This window comes from Piliocolobus tephrosceles, chromosome 13 (assembly GCF_002776525.5).
Source record: "Piliocolobus tephrosceles isolate RC106 chromosome 13, ASM277652v3, whole genome shotgun sequence".
In the NCBI taxonomy this organism is placed as follows: Eukaryota; Metazoa; Chordata; class Mammalia; order Primates; family Cercopithecidae; genus Piliocolobus; species Piliocolobus tephrosceles.
The window spans coordinates 14502035-14520557 of record NC_045446.1 but is presented as its reverse complement, the minus strand read 5'-3'; the positions used below and the strand labels follow the sequence as shown (position 1 = coordinate 14520557).

The following is an 18523-nucleotide window of genomic DNA, read 5'->3' as shown; positions in this document are numbered from 1 at the left end:
TAGCAAAGACAAATACTTTCAAGAAACCTTGATTTTTTTTTTTTTTTTTCGCCCCTTTCACTTTGTCCTGTTTTAGCACCACATTAAATACCAGCATTTGCTGAAAAAGAAATACGTATGTCCCCATCCCTCTTGTGGACGACTCTTCAGGCTCCAGAAGCAACTTCTGCGACATGCCAAACATCATACAGGTACTTTTAAAATGTGTCTATCAAGTAGGTAATTGCACTGTGGTTTTTTTTTTTGCATGTTGGTAATGATAACGTTTTTCTAACATAAATCTTAAAAAATTCTATAGTCAAGTGTGTGGGGAAAAGGTGTGAAAATAAAATGTAGTAAGATAAATTTTCCAACGGGTGGACAAACTAGGACTTTTGAATTTTTATCCTCTGACTTCTTGAACTTCTATGACCAGGATAATGATCTTTTATTGAGCATTCTGTTTCAACTGTGGACTAAATACTTTATGTATATTATTGCTAATCAGTCTGTTCAACACCACTAAATTTGTTTCTATTGATCTTATTTTACAGCTAAGGAACTAGAAGCTTTGCAGGATTAAGTAACCTGCCCATGGTCACATAGCTAGCTTTTAGAAGCATAATACTCTGCTGCTATTGAAACTGTGAAGGCTAGCTGTTGAATTTGCATGTAATCTCCCATAGGAACTGTCAAAAAGAGATGCTGAGGGTCTGCAATATGTATTATAGAATAGACTCAAATTCAATTTATTAGTAACCACTGACCATCTCAGTGCAGTGTACCTAATAGGAACAAATTAGGTGCATACCACTGAGTATGTGCCAGACACTTGATAATTACACATTACCTTCTCAACAATCTTGGAGAGTAAGTCTAGGAATTCTAGTTGTAGAATTATGTCTCCTGCCCAAGGTCATACTGATAGATGTATTATTTCCTTCATTTACTGTAGGCAAGTTACTTAACTTTTCTTTTCACTTTTCCTTCTCTGTGTATTAAGGATACCAATATCAGTTATTGTAAGGATGAAATGAGATAACATAAAATGGTATTGACTACACAGAGCCTGGCACATGGTAGACTTTTTCACAATACCAGGATTGAACTTGACCACTCCAAAGTCTACAGTTTTCTTTTACCATGTTTCTTCAGGGTTATTTCCACAAGTAACAGTTATTTCTGTTTCTTGATAGGTACTGCAATTTCTGTCTTCTTCTGCTCCCTGTTAATACTGTTTTTTGCCATAGAAAAGTTATTTCTGACAAGCACTTTAGATTGTTTTAGTTAAATATCACAAGCCTATGAAGAACTTTTATAAATTCAGTCCATTTCAAATATTTGTATTTGGTTAATACAATTTATGGTGTTAGTTTTCCTTTGCAAATTAGTGTATACAGACATTTTTTTGCAAATGTGATTTATTTAATAAATAGATGCCCCACACAGGTTTGTCCTGCTATGGAACTGGAAATGTGGACATGACCTGGGAGATGCTAAGAGTTTCATATGTTAGAACTGTGCATTTTTTAGACCTTGCTATATAAAGTATGGAACACAGACCAACCAGCATTGATATCACTTGGGTTCTTATTAGAGATACAGAATCTCAGGCCCTGCTTCAGACCTGCTGAATCAGCATATACATTTAATAAGCTATCCAGGTGATCTGTAAGCTGTTTGGAAAGGAGTATAGGATTACATTGAATGTTGTTCACCTTTTTTTTTCTTTCTTTTCTTTTTTTTTTGAGACGGAGTCTCGCTTTGTCACCCAGGCTGGAGTACAGTGGCGCGATCTCGGCTCACTGCAAGCTTCGCCTCCCAGGTTCACGCTGTTCTCCTGCCTCAGCCTCCTGAGTAGCTGGGACTACAGGCACCCGCCACCATGCCCGGCTGATTTTTTGCATTTTAGTAGAGACGGGGTTTCACCATGTTAGCCAGGATGGTCTCGATCTCCCGACCTCGTGATCCACCCGCCTCGGCCTCCCAAAGTGCTGGGATTATAGGCGTGAGCCACCGCGCCCGGCCGAATGTTGTTCACCTTTTAACTTAAATTCATGTTTTCATTCTGATTAATTCTGGTAATTTGAAGCAAAAGGAGTAGAAAATGTAGTGGTCATTAATTCAACAAATATATATATTGAGCACCTCTTTGGGCGCAGTCTTCCCGAACACGTCATAAAGAAATGAATAAGTACAATGTTCCTTTACCTCATAGATTGAACACCATGTTACTACATTCATCAGAAATCCTGCGTAATGGGGTGGAGGGTGTTGTGAGTGACAAAGGGAGGTAGTTGAAAGGTGCAAAAGATGGGTAGGAGAATAAGGTAAAGTAGTACAGGTATCGTTTACATATATTTCATAGCAGCAACTCCAGTCTTGAGAAAAGTTTGTTTATCTTGGGTAACATTTTTTAAACCTGAAACAGGATATGATTACCTCTGGATCCGTTTTCTTTTATACAGTGCCAAGTTCTTGTTTTTTGTTTTTGTTTTGTTTGAATGCCAATTCTTTCTGTGTAAGCATTCAGTTTTCATTATCTGTGAAAAAAAATTGTTTTAAGGAATAAAATATATGGAAAATATAGTTGTTTACTTGCTAAACACTTGGTATCCAAGACCTGGATTAGTGGTAAAATTGAGATGAGGATTCCAGTTCTTATATTTTTATGTAGTTTTTCTGTTTGTTTGTGTTTTTTTTTTGTTGTTGTTGTTGTTTTTTAAACAGGTCCTTATGCTACTGTGTGTTTGGATTTTTTTTTAAAGCGACATTTTTCCTTTTTAAATTTTGTTTACTGAAAATGTTTATATATTGAAAATAGCATTGCTTTTACTCTAAATTACCTGCCCCATCATCTGCTTACTTACTGTAAGGGAGGGAAAATACTTACAGGGTGTCTAAATAGAACACTAACCACAGTATTTTTCTTCATAGATCAAAGGGATTATATCTGTGAATATTGCGCTCGGGCCTTCAAGAGTTCCCACAATCTGGCAGTACACCGGATGATTCACACTGGCGAGAAGCCATTACAGTGAGTATTATTTACTGGTGAACATCTGGGTGAGAAGGATATATGCCCTATTTGAAGGTTTGCCGCTTAAATGAGTGGATATTGTTTGGGAGCATCAGTTAGTGGCCTTTTTCTTAGTTTCCCTCTGTTTTTCAAGCAAACAGAAGAAAATCAGATAAGTTTTCCATCTAGTAACATTTCCCAATCCTTCAAAAGAAATGTGTTACTGATGATTGTGTATGTATGTATATATATGAGCTCTGAATTCTAACCCTGACCCTGAATAAGAGCACTCTTTATTTCTCTGTTGGATCAGCCATTTCCTTTTCTCCTCTCCTTAGATGTGAGATCTGTGGATTTACTTGTCGACAAAAGGCATCTCTTAATTGGCACATGAAGAAACATGATGCAGACTCCTTCTACCAGTTTTCTTGCAATATCTGTGGCAAAAAATTTGAGAAGAAGGACAGCGTAGTGGCACACAAGGCAAAAAGCCACCCTGAGGTGCTGATTGCAGAAGCTCTGGCTGCTAATGCAGGCGCCCTCATCACCAGCACAGATATCTTGGGCACTAACCCAGAGTCCCTGACGCAGCCTTCAGATGGTCAGGGTCTTCCTCTTCTTCCTGAGCCTTTGGGAAACTCAACCTCTGGAGAGTGCCTACTGCTAGAAGCTGAAGGGATGTCAAAGTCATACTGCAGTGGGACAGAACGGGTGAGCCTGATGGCTGATGGGAAGATCTTTGTGGGAAGCGGCAGCAGTGGAGGCACTGAAGGGCTGGTTATGAACTCAGATATACTCGGTGCTACCACAGAGGTTCTGATTGAAGATTCAGACTCTACCGGACCTTAGTGGACAGGAAGACTTGGGGCATGGGACAGCTCAGACTTTGTATTTAAAAGTTGAAAAGGACAAAAAAAAAATCTAAAGCATTTAAAATCTAGTGAAATAACTGAAGGGCCTGCTCTTTCCATTGTGGATCACAGCACACACATACATACACACACCCCCTTCCAATCCCCATCCCCTGTTCTCCCTCTGTTGCTCCCCTTATAAAATTGATGTTGTCTTTACCAGAAAGGTAGACAAAAAAGAAGCAGCAGCAGCTCTTAAAGTGAGGGTTATTCTCATACTCGGTTCCAGCCATCAGCAGACTTCCTGCTCATCGGCAGATCCCCCTTTCCAACCTGTAACTCTGATGTGCTCTGGATCAGCTTTTAACTTTTAATAGTATATTACTGTCTTCTAAATCCCTTCTCCTCCTCTACTGCTGCCCTGTGGTTCTGGCTCCTACCCCCTGCGGCACACTTATCTTCAAATACCGTAAAATTCTAATCCCTGGAGGCTGGCAGCTTGACTTGGCACTTTAGGGCCCCTTAGCAGGGTGAGCTGTTAAAACAGCACACATCTCTCATCCCCTCTTCCTTTATTCCCCACTGGGTTTCAGAAAGGAAGGATATATGGGGACCACCTCCCTCCTCTTTGATCCCAGCATCTCAGTCCCCCTCCCCAACCTCCATATGGCTCTCAATGGTGCTCACTTGCTTGGAAGCAGGCTCCCAATAGGGAGGGGGCTGCCCTCTACACAGTTTCTTTGACTGTAAGACAGGGCTCTGTATCAGTGAGACGACGAGAAAAGTCCCAGGCTAATGGCAGAAATTTGCACTTTGAACATGTGTGTTTTTGTGTTGTGGAACCTGAGATTCCTTATTTATTAACAAAGTCTGATTTTTTTTTTTTTTTTTTCTTTTTGGAGTCTTTGTTGCTATATTTTGTGGGGCTGGGAGAGAGAGATTAGATTATTTTGACATGGGATCCCTTCCATAACAGGTACTTTGAAGGCAAGACATAGGGTTGAAGAAGCACAGCCAGCCTCTGAAATCATAGCTCTCCAGTGGCCTTTAAAGAAAGCTGGTCCTCAGCACTAACAAAATCACTACAATAGCCCAGTGCTTTTTTGGAAGCCTTTTTAGGGAAGAATGTTAGGTTCGTGGTAACTAGTATGCTCTTTGAGACTTTTAGAGCGTCGAGACTTAGGAATTTTGAGAGGATGAGGAGGGTTGTTCAGAATCTAAATTACAGATAGAAGATTGTTTCTTGTGAATTTATTTCTTTTCTCTTTCTTGTCCCTACCATTTCCTTACATTTCCCTTGGGGCCCATCTCTGGCTCCTCGCTTTTTGTTTTTTGCTTTGCTTTTTATCATCAGTTCATTCCAGCTCCCTGTTAGTGAAGGACACTGCTGTTGGTGAAGGAACAAAATCTATGAGTCCTAAAATTTTAAGTCAAACTCTTTCCCCTTTAGTAACACTTCAGAAGAGGAAAAACTTCAATAGCCAAAGTTAATAATCCTATATAATAATTGCTTTGACTTTCACCTAAAATTCTGGGAATCACAGTTTCCTAGGGATAGAGATTGTGTTGGGGCATGGACTGCTTATTGCTGTTCACTGGAGAGAAAAAGGTAGTGTTTTTGTAAAAGGTCATATCGCCAAAAGCCCCAAATCCTGTTTTGGCTCATCTTCAGGTAAAGAGTAATTCCTATCCTGTGTGCCTCAAAAGCTAGAATCGAAAGCTTACGCTATTCATTGTTTATTGTCAGAAATGCATGGTGGCTATTGCAACGAATGACGTTTTGCTGGGGGGGAAAAAAGTTTGTTTTTCGCAAACATGGTTTATCAATTTTTTTAAAAAATTCTTTTTTCCCAAAAAGAGGAGTAACAAAATGTCATTTCTGAAAGAGGCTTACTTTATACCCACTAGTGTTAGCATTTGAGATGCCAGAAAATAGGGAGTGAGACACCTACAGTCACCAGTCTCAAATGTGCTATTGTTTCTTTTCAGAGTGTTGCAGATTTGCCATTTCTCCATAATATGGGGATAGAAAATGGAATAAATATAGAAGGGATGTAGAATATGCTTTCCTGCCAACATAGTTTGGAGTTGACTTTGGTGTATTGAGTAGATTTAAAAATACAAGATTGATTGGATGAGTCTACAGAAAAGTTGTCCTACTCTCAGGTCCCTTTTATACTTTCTGACTAGCTATCATCTATATTCCACACTTAGCTTTTTTCTCACACTTATCCTTTGTCTCCATAAATTCATTTGCAGTGATTAGTCATCAGATATTTTAGCCACCTACACAAGAGCAAACTGCATTTTTAAAAATCTTTCTGAGATGGGAGAGAGTGTATTCTCCTGATACCACTCTACCCACAAAAAAACAACCAGTTAGTTTTACTAATTAGAAACTTGCTGTACTTTTTCTTTTAGGGGTCAATGGCCCTCTTCATAGCTACCATTTGCCTACAATAAATTATTGCAGCAGTTTGCAATACTAAAATATTTTTTATGGACTTTATATTTTTCCTTTTGATAAAGGGATGCTGCATAGTAAAGAGTTGGTGTAATTAAACTATCTCAGCCCCTTCCCTGCTTTCCTTTCTGCTCCATATGCCTCATCGTCCTTCCAGGGAGCTCTTTTAATCTTAAAGTTCTACACTTCATACTCTTAGTCAAATTCTGTTACCTTTTTAATAACTCTTCCCACTGCATATTTCCATCTTGAATTGGTGGTTCTAAATTCTGAAACTGTAGTTGAGATACAACTATTTAATATTTCTGGGAGATGTGCATCCCTCTTCTTTGTGGTTGCCCAAGGTTATTTTGCATTATTGAGACTCCTTGATATGCTTCAAAGAGTTTAGGCAAACACTGGCCATGGCCGTGGGAGTACTGGGAGTAAAATAAAAATATTAAGGTATAGACTAGCATCCACATAGAGCACTTGAACCTCCTTTGTACCTGTTTGGGGAAAAAGTATAAAGAGTGTACTACCAATCTAATTAAGATTATTATAGTCTGGTTGTTTGAAATGCCATTTTTTTCTCCTTTTGTGTTTTTCCCACTTTCCAGTGTACTCGAAAATTGAACAAATGTAATGGATCAATTTAAAAATATTTTATTTCCTAAAAGCCTTTTTTGCCTGTTGTAATGTGCAGGACCCTTCTCCTTTCATGGGAGAGACAGGTAGTTACCTGAATATAGGTTGAAAAGGTTATGTAAAAAGAAATTATAATAAAAGGGATACTTTGCTTTTCAAATCTTTGTTTTCTCTTAATCTAGGTAAGGCATATTAAAAATAAATATGTAAAGAAGAAAAATAAAAGTTGTCTTCATGGAAGCAACTTGTCTTCCTTGATTGTACTAAGTTACAGTTATCCTAGGGGTGAAACATGTGATGCTGCTAAGCAAATCAGATGCCCTCAGAACAGGTGTTGTGTGGGGTGTACTGTTGTTTGCTTTTGTTGAGAATCAGGTGGTTGATTTTTGACTCTTTAGTTCTTAATTTCTAATGCTGAAATGACATGATTCTGTTATTCAGCAAACTTGGAAATCTTGATGTTTTGACAACTTCTTCCTAGGAAAACTGGCCTTATTAACCTAGTAGATGGAACATTAAGGATTATGTGAGGTTAATTTTACCCTGATAATGACAAAACCTTGATAGCATTTAATATCAATACTTCTTCTCAAAATTGAGTATTTGTATCAAGTACTGGTTTTTGTTTTGAAAAAGAGAAAACTACAATCCTTCTGCCTTCTTAAAAGCTATACTGTCATAGCTGCCCCGGGCTGCTCTCTTACATCTCCCATTTATTGTTTACTTTTATAAATTTGCTTCTAAGATAGTATGTGTTTCAGCTTATTGGCAGTATCTGTGACATAAATAATGAAAGCTAGTTCTTTCATTTAGGGATGACATTTGCTTCTAAGATAGTATGTGTTTCAGCTTATTGGCAGTATCTGTGACATAAATAATGAAAGCTAGTTCTTTCATTTAGGGATGAAACCTTTAGCCCTTACCCAATAAGCATCATTCTCTTAAGTTAAATGCAATAGAATGACAACTCTCAAAGTACCTTTTAACTCTTATACCGTCATTTCAAAGTCCAGCTCATTCTCTTATTTTAAGAAGCATGTGGTATGACTGGGTAGGGGAGAAAAAAAGGAAAGCATGTTGTCACTTGAGTGAGACTGCTTTAGAAATGTTACCAGGTTAGCATTGGGTGTTTCCTGTTCTTTGGAAGAGAACAGGCCTAAACAGTACCTTCCTCCTCCTCTGTAGCTACCAGGAAGGCACCATGATTGAAATAAGAGATGCTCCCTTGCTTGATTTTTACGTTTAAATTAAATTGTCTTTAAAAGTACTTAAGGATGGGAGTGAAAAAATGCTATGTTTTTAAAGGACTTACTTGACGCAACCTTTGTTTCTTGAACAAAATGTGAACTACATAAACAGAAAATGAAATTGGAAAGTCAGTGGGAGAAACAACTGTAGAATCAGACTTCTATTTAAATTCAAGCCTCATTACTTGATTTTGTGAATGTTATGTCTTGAGGTTTCAGTTTATTATATGGGAGAAATAACATTTACCTCAGAATTATTCTGAAGATCAAATGGAATTGCTTTAAAGTATTTAGCTCACTCTCTGACCCATGGTAGTTGCTTAATAAATGGCAGCTGTATCAATAATAACAATTTCATTGAATGAACATTTCGCCAGCCTACGAGAAAAAAGACATGGGAAGCATAAGGGAGAATGATAATAAAATGAACTGATTCTAAGTATTTATGAGATAGATTACATTAGGCAGGGGTGCCATGAGGATTAGTATGATAGTGACCTTGTTGCTAAGTGCAAAAGCAAAACAATGACATAGAAACAAGTGTGCTAAGTACTGAGTGGAGGAGAGAGATGGAGGCAGACGCTGCAAGGGAAAAAAAAAGTGATTAAAAAGGGCCCTTTCATTCCACAGGCACAAAAATCCACAGCCAGGAATTTGCTACCACCTCTGAGTCAGGCAGGGGGTGGGGGTGGGGTGCACAATCCCATTAGTAGAGAATGTGCAGTGGGTTTAGTCTGTGAGAGTCACATTTCTTATTTGGACCAGTGTAGACAGGAGTAAGCCCAGTTCACTTGTTTCCTGGGACAGTTAAGGGATGGCTTTCGCAGAGCATTCACCGCTGACCCCTCACCGTCGGGACCTCTGTAGCCGCTCTATCTGGCTAGCAAGGAAGATTCGTTCAGACCTGACTGCTCTTATGGAATCGTATGTAAGTTGCCTGTTTTGCTGTTCCCTGTTTTCCCTTCATCTTTTCTGATCCAGCAACTTACCATCATGCATCAGCTCCATTACCAATTGTGAAAGCTCTAATCATCTAGTCATTCATATAGGTTATTTGACATGGACCCTTCCCTTGAAGAAACCCATGTGACCTTATTTTCTTCCTCCAGGCTGTTTAGGAGATACGTTACTTGAATGAGAAAATACATACAGGGTTCTAGATAGGATTGGCTTATGTGTCTTGGAGGCTACACCAAATTGGTTTGCATATATCCTGAATACTACTACAATAGATTAGCCATGGGCCCTCTGGGTTCTTCATAGCCATTGTTGTGAATTTTTCAGCTATGTAAATGAAAGGTTTATGGGATAGAGTACTATGAACATGGGAGGAATTTGTAAATCCTACCAATTTCTCCTATATAGCATTGGCCACCCACCTTTTAGTATTCTGCATCAAAAGTAGAGTGCGTCTAAAGAGAAAGGTAAGCTATCAAAAGGATCTCCTAGAAGATTCATTGGAGACTTGTGGAAGTGTTGAATTCTTGAGCTAACTGTGGAGTTCCAGATTTGTCTTCTAATAGTAGGGGGATCCCCATCAATTTCCACCTAAGATATGCTGTGGAAATACTCCAACCCCTGTGGAGAGTTTTGAATTTAGGCTCTCTGAGAACTGATTTATCTTTGTACAGCCTCACCAGACAGAATTCACACTCTTTGGGGGTGCTCAATGGGGAGAGGGAAGTTAGAGAAATCCTACAATGGCTATATTCCAGGGCTTCCTACTTGTGACCAGTGTCTACAAGTATGTTTAAAAATACTTAAACTTTAATATGATTAAAATATTCCAGTTAGAGAGTTTGAAGTGAGAAGGGAAAATTCTTCTAAATCAGTTTTCAAACTTTAGAACTCAATGAAATCTGAACATTCTTCTAAGAAAAATCCATAGGTACTCAATTTCAGGGAGTACTGGGTCTTTCTAAAGCCCAGTCATGGAGCTCAAATTAAGAGTTCCCACTGTAGACCTATTATTTACTTTACAACTTGGATCCTTGGCCAGAGAGGTGGGTGAGATTTTGTATGAAATTTAGGAGTGATTTAAGGACATTGGGGTGATTACAGAAGATGTGGTGTTTTCCTGTATCCTCGGCCAGGTGAAGCATCAGGGCCTGAACAAGAACATCAACCTGGATTCTGTGGATGGGGTGCCAGTGGCAAGCACTGATCAGTGGAGTGAGCTGACTGAGGCAGAGGGACTCCAAGAGAACCTTCAAGCTTATCGTACCTTCCATGTTTTGTTGGCCAGGCTTTTAGAAGACCAGCAGGTGCATTTCACCCCAACCAAAGGTGACTTCCATCAAGCTATACATACCCTTCTTCTCCAGGTTGCTGCCTTTGCATACCAGATAGAGGAGTTAATGATACTCCTGGAATACAAGATTCCCCACAGTGAGGCTGATCGGATGCCTCTTAGTTTTGGAGATGGTGGTCTCTTTGAGAAGAAGCTGTGGGGCCTAAAGGTGCTGCAGGAACTTTCACAGTGGACAGTGAGGTCCATCCATGACCTTCGTGTCATTTCTTCTCATCAGACTGGGATCCCAGCACGTGGGAGCCATTATATTGCTAACAACAAGAAAATGTAGCAGTTTTAGTCCCTTCTCCCTTGCTTTCTCTTCTAATGGAATCTAGTTACCTGGGGCCTCGCTTTCGCATCTTAAATTTCTGAAAACGATTAAGACTACAGGCATTTTCTTTCTTTTTTCTCTGACCACCTGCAGCCTGTTGAAGGACTACAGGCATTTTCATCAAGTAACATTGGAGACATACACAAATGGGCATACAAGTTTAGCCTGGGGGGTGTGATTGAGTGCGCGCGTGCATGTGCTGCAGGTCTAAGAGTGGGAGCAGGGACAACGTCCTTCCACTTCAGGGTTCTAATCTTTCTAACCCACTAAGTAACCTCTATAGGCATTTAACAGCCTTACAGACAGATTATACATATGTTAATTCTAGTTCTGGATGACTCGGTCTGAGAAGATTCAATTTAAAATCAGACTCTTTAGCCGATTTAAACTCTTAAGAGAATAAAAATAATAATGGCTAACTTTTATTATCTACTATATTGAGGCAATATGCCAAAGGTCTTTATGTATATTATGTACAGCTTTTACAACCTTGTGAACAAGGTGGTGTTGCTCCCATTCGGCAGATGAGAAAACAGGCTCACAGAGATTTGGTTAAGCTCATACAGCTAACAAGTGGCACACTGAGTTTGAACACAGATCGTTCTTGTAAAGCCTGTGTGCCTTGCACTTTAGAGGCTTGATGATGAATCACTGCACCTCTTTGTCACAGGGTGTTGGAAGATGCATCCATGTAATCTGTACCCATCGCTGGAAAACAGCTGCCATTAGATGTCCTCAGAAGTCAGTTGCGAATTTTAGCGTTAAAGTTGGGATTTGTTTTTCATACTTGGCAGTGAAGAGGGCAGCTGGAGATCTTAAGAGTCCATTTTGGAAAATAATTAGGCCCACCACACTTCGGAGCTTTGGAAGCTGGGGATGTTTAGTAATATAGCCTGGTTTTAAAGTGCTCACTAAATGTTCTCGAATATTGGGTTGGGCACAGCTTATACCAGGTTACCTCACTTTTAATTAGTAAGGCAGGGAGTGTAACCCAAGCATTTGTGAACAATGAGTGGAATACTAAAGTTAAAAAGTCATCAAACTTTCACCTCATTATCTGGACTTAGTCATGAGGAGAGGCTGAGGCCCACTCTGTTCCTATTGGAGATACTAGAGACTCTGGAACTATACAGTAAAGCTTCTGTGCTGCGCAACAAAGGGGCAGGCTCTGCTTTTAATTTGTTGTAAGAAGCACACATAGTATGAAAGGTTGGTCAATGTGGACATTAATGGAAAAGGCCATGTACTGGTGGTGTGATGTGAATCCAAAAATTTTCAAGTGTGTCTGTTTTATACTTATCAATTAAAACTCAAGATCATGGATTGGGAGACCAAGTTAATTTAATTAATTGGGGCTTCTGTATTCATAAATGAACCATGAGTCAGGGCTAGCTCCCATAGGTTTCATGAAGTGTGGGTGAGTAGCTTAGCTTGTATCCTGTCTCACATGGGTATGTGTACACAACTCCATGAAGTCACTCTTACCAGAGTAATCTGGGCTAGGCATTGTAACAGTTCAGGGAAAGTAAGGCCTGCTTTCTAGTATGCATTTGTGGCAATATGGTTGTGTGTGTGTATACACTGTATCAGTGACGCAGACTGTGTAACCCAAGCCTCTGTGGACAGTGAGTGGAATACTACTCAAGTTAAAAAGTCACAGAACTCCTTCACCTGACATTCTCTGGACTTAGTCATGAGGAAAGGGTGAGGCTCACTCTGTTCTCACTGGAGATACCAGAGATTCTGTAAACACACACACACACATACACAGTCGAAATTACAAGTCCTAGGTTTGTTAGGAAGCTAAAGGAAGGAGATCAACAGGGCCCCAAAGTAGTTTCCTGGAGGAGGTAGGAGTTGTGTCTCAATACAAAACTACAAAATACTCTGTACTGATTGAGTGCAAAATAGAAGTCATGAGAGAAGGGAAGAGGTGGTCATTTGTAATTTTGGCACTGAATGTGTAGTCTTATTCCATTCAAACTTTGTCTTAATCATTTCTTCTGCTCAACAGCAGCATTCTCAAATAATGAAGTTTCTGCTTATTAATATAAGATGTTGTCCCCATACTCCCTCCACCAAAAAAAAGTTTTTAAAAAATGAATGTCCCCTCTCCAAGTGTTTTTATGTTCAACAGGTATAGCAGCAGACATCTGTAGAAGTTTCAGAACTCAGTGGAGCTTGGCTTAAGCTCTCATGAGTTGCGTATAAAGGAATATGCATGTATAAGAGGTGGACTTGAAGTGGCAGAGGGTCCACAAAAGGTACAAGTACTAACCATTGAATGGGAGGAGATAGAAAAATGTGTAAGTCACAATTAAGGCACAGAATCACCAAGTCTTTACCAAGTGCATTCTCAGCACTTTGCAAAACGCTGTGTAATTGTCTTTAAAGAAGCATAAAATACACACCCAAAAGAAGTGTGGGGAAAGCTAATCTTAGAAAACGGTACAGGGGAAATGATCAGTAGACCATGCCACAAAAAGCAACATGTATGAGATCTGAATGTGTAGACATTGCATCATGTTTATTTGAAATGAATAAATAGAAAAAGGGACTGACAATGGATTAGTGTTCTAGGTATGTGTCTTGTAGTAAAGAAGAGGATAATAGTGACACTATGAAATTATGTTTTTTTAGGGATATAGAACCCCAAAAAGATTTTGTTCACTAGGTTTTATTATCTTGATCTGATACGGACAAGATCTCTGGGAAATCATACATGGTGTAACTATATAGATTGAATTATAGTTTAAGGTACATAGATTTAGTTTCTAGCCCTAACTCATTTTGTAAAAACAATTTCTTCTGCCTCCTTTTCAGAGAATACCTTCTGAAAAGTCCTCTCTGTGGGTAAAGAGATACGTTTTCCTGAGTCAAGGAATTTCATGGATGAGAATTTTTCTTGCATTCGTGTAAGAGGTGATTTGGAAAAGGCTTGCAAATTAGCACAAATTTGAAGGCCAAGCATGGAATAAAATTAGCCTTAAGATAATCAGGTTTAAGTGAAGTGAGAGTTTTAATAAAAATGGAAAATGTAAAGTCATAGCTCTGGTATTGCTGTTATTTTAGGCTGCTATGGATTAATGCCCAAAGGATGACTCATTGTTGTGATCACTTGTCAGACAGGGTGAGGACTAGTAAATATTTCAGGAAGACATATCTGAAAAGTTATTTAGATTGAATTTTGTTTGTGAATCCTCAGCTCCTCATGTGGTACCTGAGCATCTCTGTTAAGGGGTGAAATAGAGACACAAAAAGCAGAGAGACCTTCTCCGGGATGGAAAGGGGATTGGTAAAGAGGAAGGGGATGGGGAGGGAGTAGAATTTGGATTTCACTTCAGTTGATTCTCTCTCTCTCTGTGTGTGTGTGTGTGTGTGTGTGTATGTGTGTGTGTGACTAATGTAGTGTTTAGGTCAGGACATTTCTTAAAAAGAATGGTTTGGCCTCCTGCCTCATCCCACCTCCACTGCAAGCATCAGACCCATCCAAAAATGAGCTCTCTGAATGTGGGTACATTCAAAAAGCGAAAAATGATAAAAACTTCATTTCTTGGCTTCTATAGCACTCTGAGAACTACAGATAAAGGCAGAGTAAGATAATTTGATAGTTTGATGAAATGTCGGGGTGTGATAAAATCTATGTGCTTATGATTCTTAACATAAAAGATGGTTTGGATGAATCTGGTTTGAACACATAGAAAACAAAAGATGCAAGAATAGCTAACAATAAAGTTCTTTTCTCAGCAATACCATGAGTTACTTCTTTTCTGTATCTTTGGATGAATGAGGGGAATTTCAAGTGACTTCAGCATTGGATGAAACATAATCCTCCCAGCAGGGCCAGGCTCAGTCAAGTGTGCTGAGTACATCTCCATGATACCAGGCCACTCACACTGGGCAAAACTCCCAGGGCCTTTCAGCCTAGAAAATGTAGATTGCCCCTATATCACCAGGCCAATGCTTTGCCCTTTTTTTTTTTTTTTTCTTTTTCTTTTTTTTTTTTTTTTAGGCAAAGTCTTGCTCTGTTGCTCAGACTGGAGTGCAGTGGCTGGATCTCAGCTCACTGCAAGCTCCGCCTCCTGGGTTTACGCCATTCTCCTGCCTCAGCCTCCCGAGTAGCTGGGACTACAGGCGCCAGCCACCTCGCCCGGCTAGTTTTTTGTATTTTTAATAGAGATGGGGTTTCACCGTGTTAGCCAGGATGGTCTCGATCTCCTGACCTCGTGATCCGCACGACTCGGCCTCCCAAAGTGCTGGGATTACAGGCTTGAGCCACTGCGCCCGGCCTTTGCCCTCTGAATATGTAGTCCTAACAGCTAGACTGCAGATAAGAAAGATTTCCTTTTACATGGCTTAATTGACCCCCCCCCCCCCCCCACCTCCCACAATTAAGCTTTTGACTTCAAGAGAAGAACCCTGACTAGCCCATTTTTAGTCAGGTTGGAGGTAGAAACCAAATTGTTGAAAATCACATAGAGGGAAATATGAACCAGTTACTGAGAGATTCTGTATTTCTATCTACATATTTAGGATTGTATGAAAGGGAATAATGTAACATGTCAGGCAGCTCTGCACTATTTTATATTATTTAATCCTCTGACGTATTATCTCTTAGATGAGGAAAATGAGAATGAGAATTAACTTGCCCAAATTTCCTCCTCTAGCATCTGACAGCACTGTTGAGTCTTAATTCTGACTCTAAAGCTGACTTCACTACACCTTGTGCCATAGGACATCTAGTAATAGAAATTCTCTTATTCTGAAATCCATTCTCTGTCTCTAATCCTCTCTCCTTGGTTAAAGCCAATACAGGCTTGCACCGAATTTTGTTCTGTAACAAAGTCTATATAAATTTCTAAACTTTGAGACAAATCACTCTTTTTTTCTGAGCTTCCTCATTTATGAAATGAAAATGATGAAAAATAGCTAAGTAACTTCACAGTTGTTATAGACAAATTGAGTATCTGAAATTACTTGTAACTGACATACAGACATCACCAAGTATATTTAATGTGTCAGGTAGCTTGGATTCACAGAGTGGATTGAGGAGCAAGCTCTGTAAGTATCTCAGAGAACACCACCTGCTTACCAGGAATGATCTGGCCACAGCCTCGACTTCACCCTATTGTGCCTTTTGGCCTTTGGCCACTGGAGGTCGACCCAGTCTCACTCAGCCTCCAGGAATCATCCACCTCCCTGGAGAGTTACAACCCCGGCTGTTCACCCAGGAGGCAGCTTTCACAGTAGGTGGGGTCAGACAAGTCCTGGAGAAGCCTGGTAGGCTCCAGAGGGAGCCAAGGAAACATGCAGACTAAGGAGCTGCCCAGGATACGTTAAAGCATGCATTTAGACTTAGAATCATCCCACGGTATATATGCCTACACCCTCCTGTTAATACCAGAAGGAGCTCAAACTTCATTTAGTTCAATCTCTTCATTAAACACAGCAAGAAGAAGCCAAAGAGGTTCAGCAATTTGCCCTGGCATCCCAGCTAGAAAGTGGCAGAATGAGACCTATAGTCCATTGATGCCCCACTGCGCTTTCCTGCTTCTCCATCAAACCAACCTCATTTTAGGAAACGTCTGCTAAGTCTTTCTTGCTCTCTTGTATGCAGCGCCCTCTAGCTCCCCCACCTCTAATAATCCTTTAGGAGCTCTAGGAACAGCACCTCATGATCCAGACTTCTTTCGCCACTCCAGCTGCCCCCTCTACTATAATTTGAGGGTGTTATATTTCATCCCTCCCCTGATATGATGGGAGAAAGATGTGGCCCATTCTGAGGAATGCATTCTGAGGTAATGGCTAAATCTGTTACTCCTTTGAGGGTAAGAGTTATTTGAACAAGGCACTCACGGGAGCTTTTTAAAAATAATATTCTGGGCTGGGCACGGTGGCTCACAGCTATAATCCCAGCACTTTGGGAGGCCAAAGTGGGTGGATCACGAGGTCAGGAGTTTGAGACTAGCCTGACCAACATGGTGAAACCCTGTCTCTACTAAAAATACAAAAATTAGCCGGGCGTGGTGGTGCGCACCTGTAAGCCCAGCTACTCAGGAAGCTGAGGCAGGAGAATTGCTTGAACCTGGGAGATGGAGGCTGCAGTGAGCCAAGATCGTGCCACTGCACTCCAGCCTGGGCGACACAGCAAGACTCGATCTCAAAAATAAGTAGATAAAATAAAATAAATAACATTCTGAAGCAGGTGTCTTCATGTCAGATCAACCCTTCTTCCGCAGGTAAGGTAAAGGCTTAGGACTAATTTCTCTTAATCCCTGACTCCTGTCTCCAATGCTTGGGATGGAGGTAGGGCTGGAGGTTACATAAACGATACAGTTTGGCTGTGTCCCTACCCAGAATCTCATCTTGAATTGTAATCCCCATAATCTTTACTTTTTTTTTTTTTTTGAGACGGAAGTCTCGCTCGGTCGCCCAGGCTGGAGTACAGTGGCCTGATCTCAGCTCACTGCAAGCTCCGCCTCCCGGGTTTACGCCATTCTCCTGCCTCAGCCTCCCAAGTAGCTGGGACTATAGGCGCCCGCCACCTCGCCCGGCTAGTTTTTTGTATTTTTTTGTAGAGATGGGGTGTCACCGTGTTAGCCAGGATGGTCTCGATCTCCTGACCTCGTGATCTGCCCGCCTCAGCCTCCCAAAGTGCTGGGATTACAGGCTTGAGCCACCGCCCCCGGGGAATCTCCACGTTTCAAGGGAGAGACCAGGTGAAGGTAATTGAATCGTTTCAAGGGAGAGACCAGGTGAAGGTAATTGAATCGTTTCAAGGGAGAGACCAGGTGGAGGTAATTGAATCGTGCCAGCCCATGCTGTTCTCGTGATCGTGAGTTCTCGCGAGATCTGATGGTTTTGTAAGTGTTGGGTAGTTCCTCCTGCCTTCATTCTCCTTTCGGCTGCCTTGTAAAGAAGATGCCTGCTTCTTTTTCACCTTCCACCATGATTGTAAGTTTCCTGAGACCTCCTCAGCCATACGGAACTGTGAGTCATTTAAACTTCTTTATGAATTACCCATTCTCTGGTATGTCTTTTTAGCAGTGTGAGAACAGACTAGTACAACAGATAACTTGAAAAGACACTGGGAAAAAAAAAAAAAAAAACCAATATTCCCAACCTGGTTCTAAGTTCTAAAGCTCAGTCTTTTGAAAGTTTCCTGCCCTACTCCAACCAAATTTAGCAATACACGTTGACGTCTGCTTTAGGCCAGTACTAAGAGTGCAGAAAGTAATATTTATATTTATATTTATATTATATTTATATGGTGTTTATTTATATGGTGTTTACTATGTTCCAGTCCTTGTTCCAATTGCATGCATTAACTCATTACGCTTCACAAGAACCCTATGCGGTAGGTACAAAGTACTTTGGTTTACAAATTAAGAAACTAAGGCCCAGAGAGCAGATAGGTCTCTGCCCTTGAAATACAGTCTCGGGAAAGCAGATGTACAATCAACTGCGACAGAAGTCTGTGCAGTCGGTAGTGCCATGTGGGCAACAACAAGCTGTGGAAGGACAGAAGAAGGAAAGATCAAAGAGGGGACCTCTCAAAAGGGGCAGTTTGGGAATGAGGACTTGAAGGGTGACTAGGACTTTGCGCTCAGGAAAAAATAGAGAGGAGTGGGCAAGAACATTTTAGATAAAAGAAGCAGCGCTGCGCTTGTCAAGGCTTGGCTGCTGAAAAGCATGTGGCACGTCTGGGACCA

General features: G+C 40.5%; 2 protein-coding genes across 3 annotated transcripts in view; both read left to right on the top strand.

Moving 5' to 3' along the window:
- Positions 1-7180, top strand: part of ZFP91 (ZFP91 zinc finger protein) — a 42519-nt gene extending 35339 nt beyond the window's left edge. For both annotated transcript variants that reach the window (XM_023215539.3, XM_023215538.3), the window contains exons 9-11: positions 77-191; positions 2917-3016; positions 3337-7180. In XM_023215539.3, the coding sequence (XP_023071307.2) occupies positions 77-191; positions 2917-3016; positions 3337-3847 (726 nt within the window). In that variant the 3' untranslated portion in view covers positions 3848-7180. The remainder of the gene's footprint in view (positions 1-76; positions 192-2916; positions 3017-3336) is intronic.
- Positions 7181-7309: 129 nt separating this feature from the next.
- Positions 7310-11969, top strand: CNTF (ciliary neurotrophic factor). The gene is made up of 2 exons (XM_023215543.2): positions 7310-9115; positions 10281-11969. The coding sequence occupies exons 1-2, from the start codon at positions 9002-9004 to the stop codon at positions 10767-10769; spliced, it is 603 nt and encodes a 200-aa protein (XP_023071311.2). The 5' UTR covers positions 7310-9001; the 3' UTR covers positions 10770-11969.
- The last annotated feature ends 6554 nt before the right edge of the window (positions 11970-18523 follow it).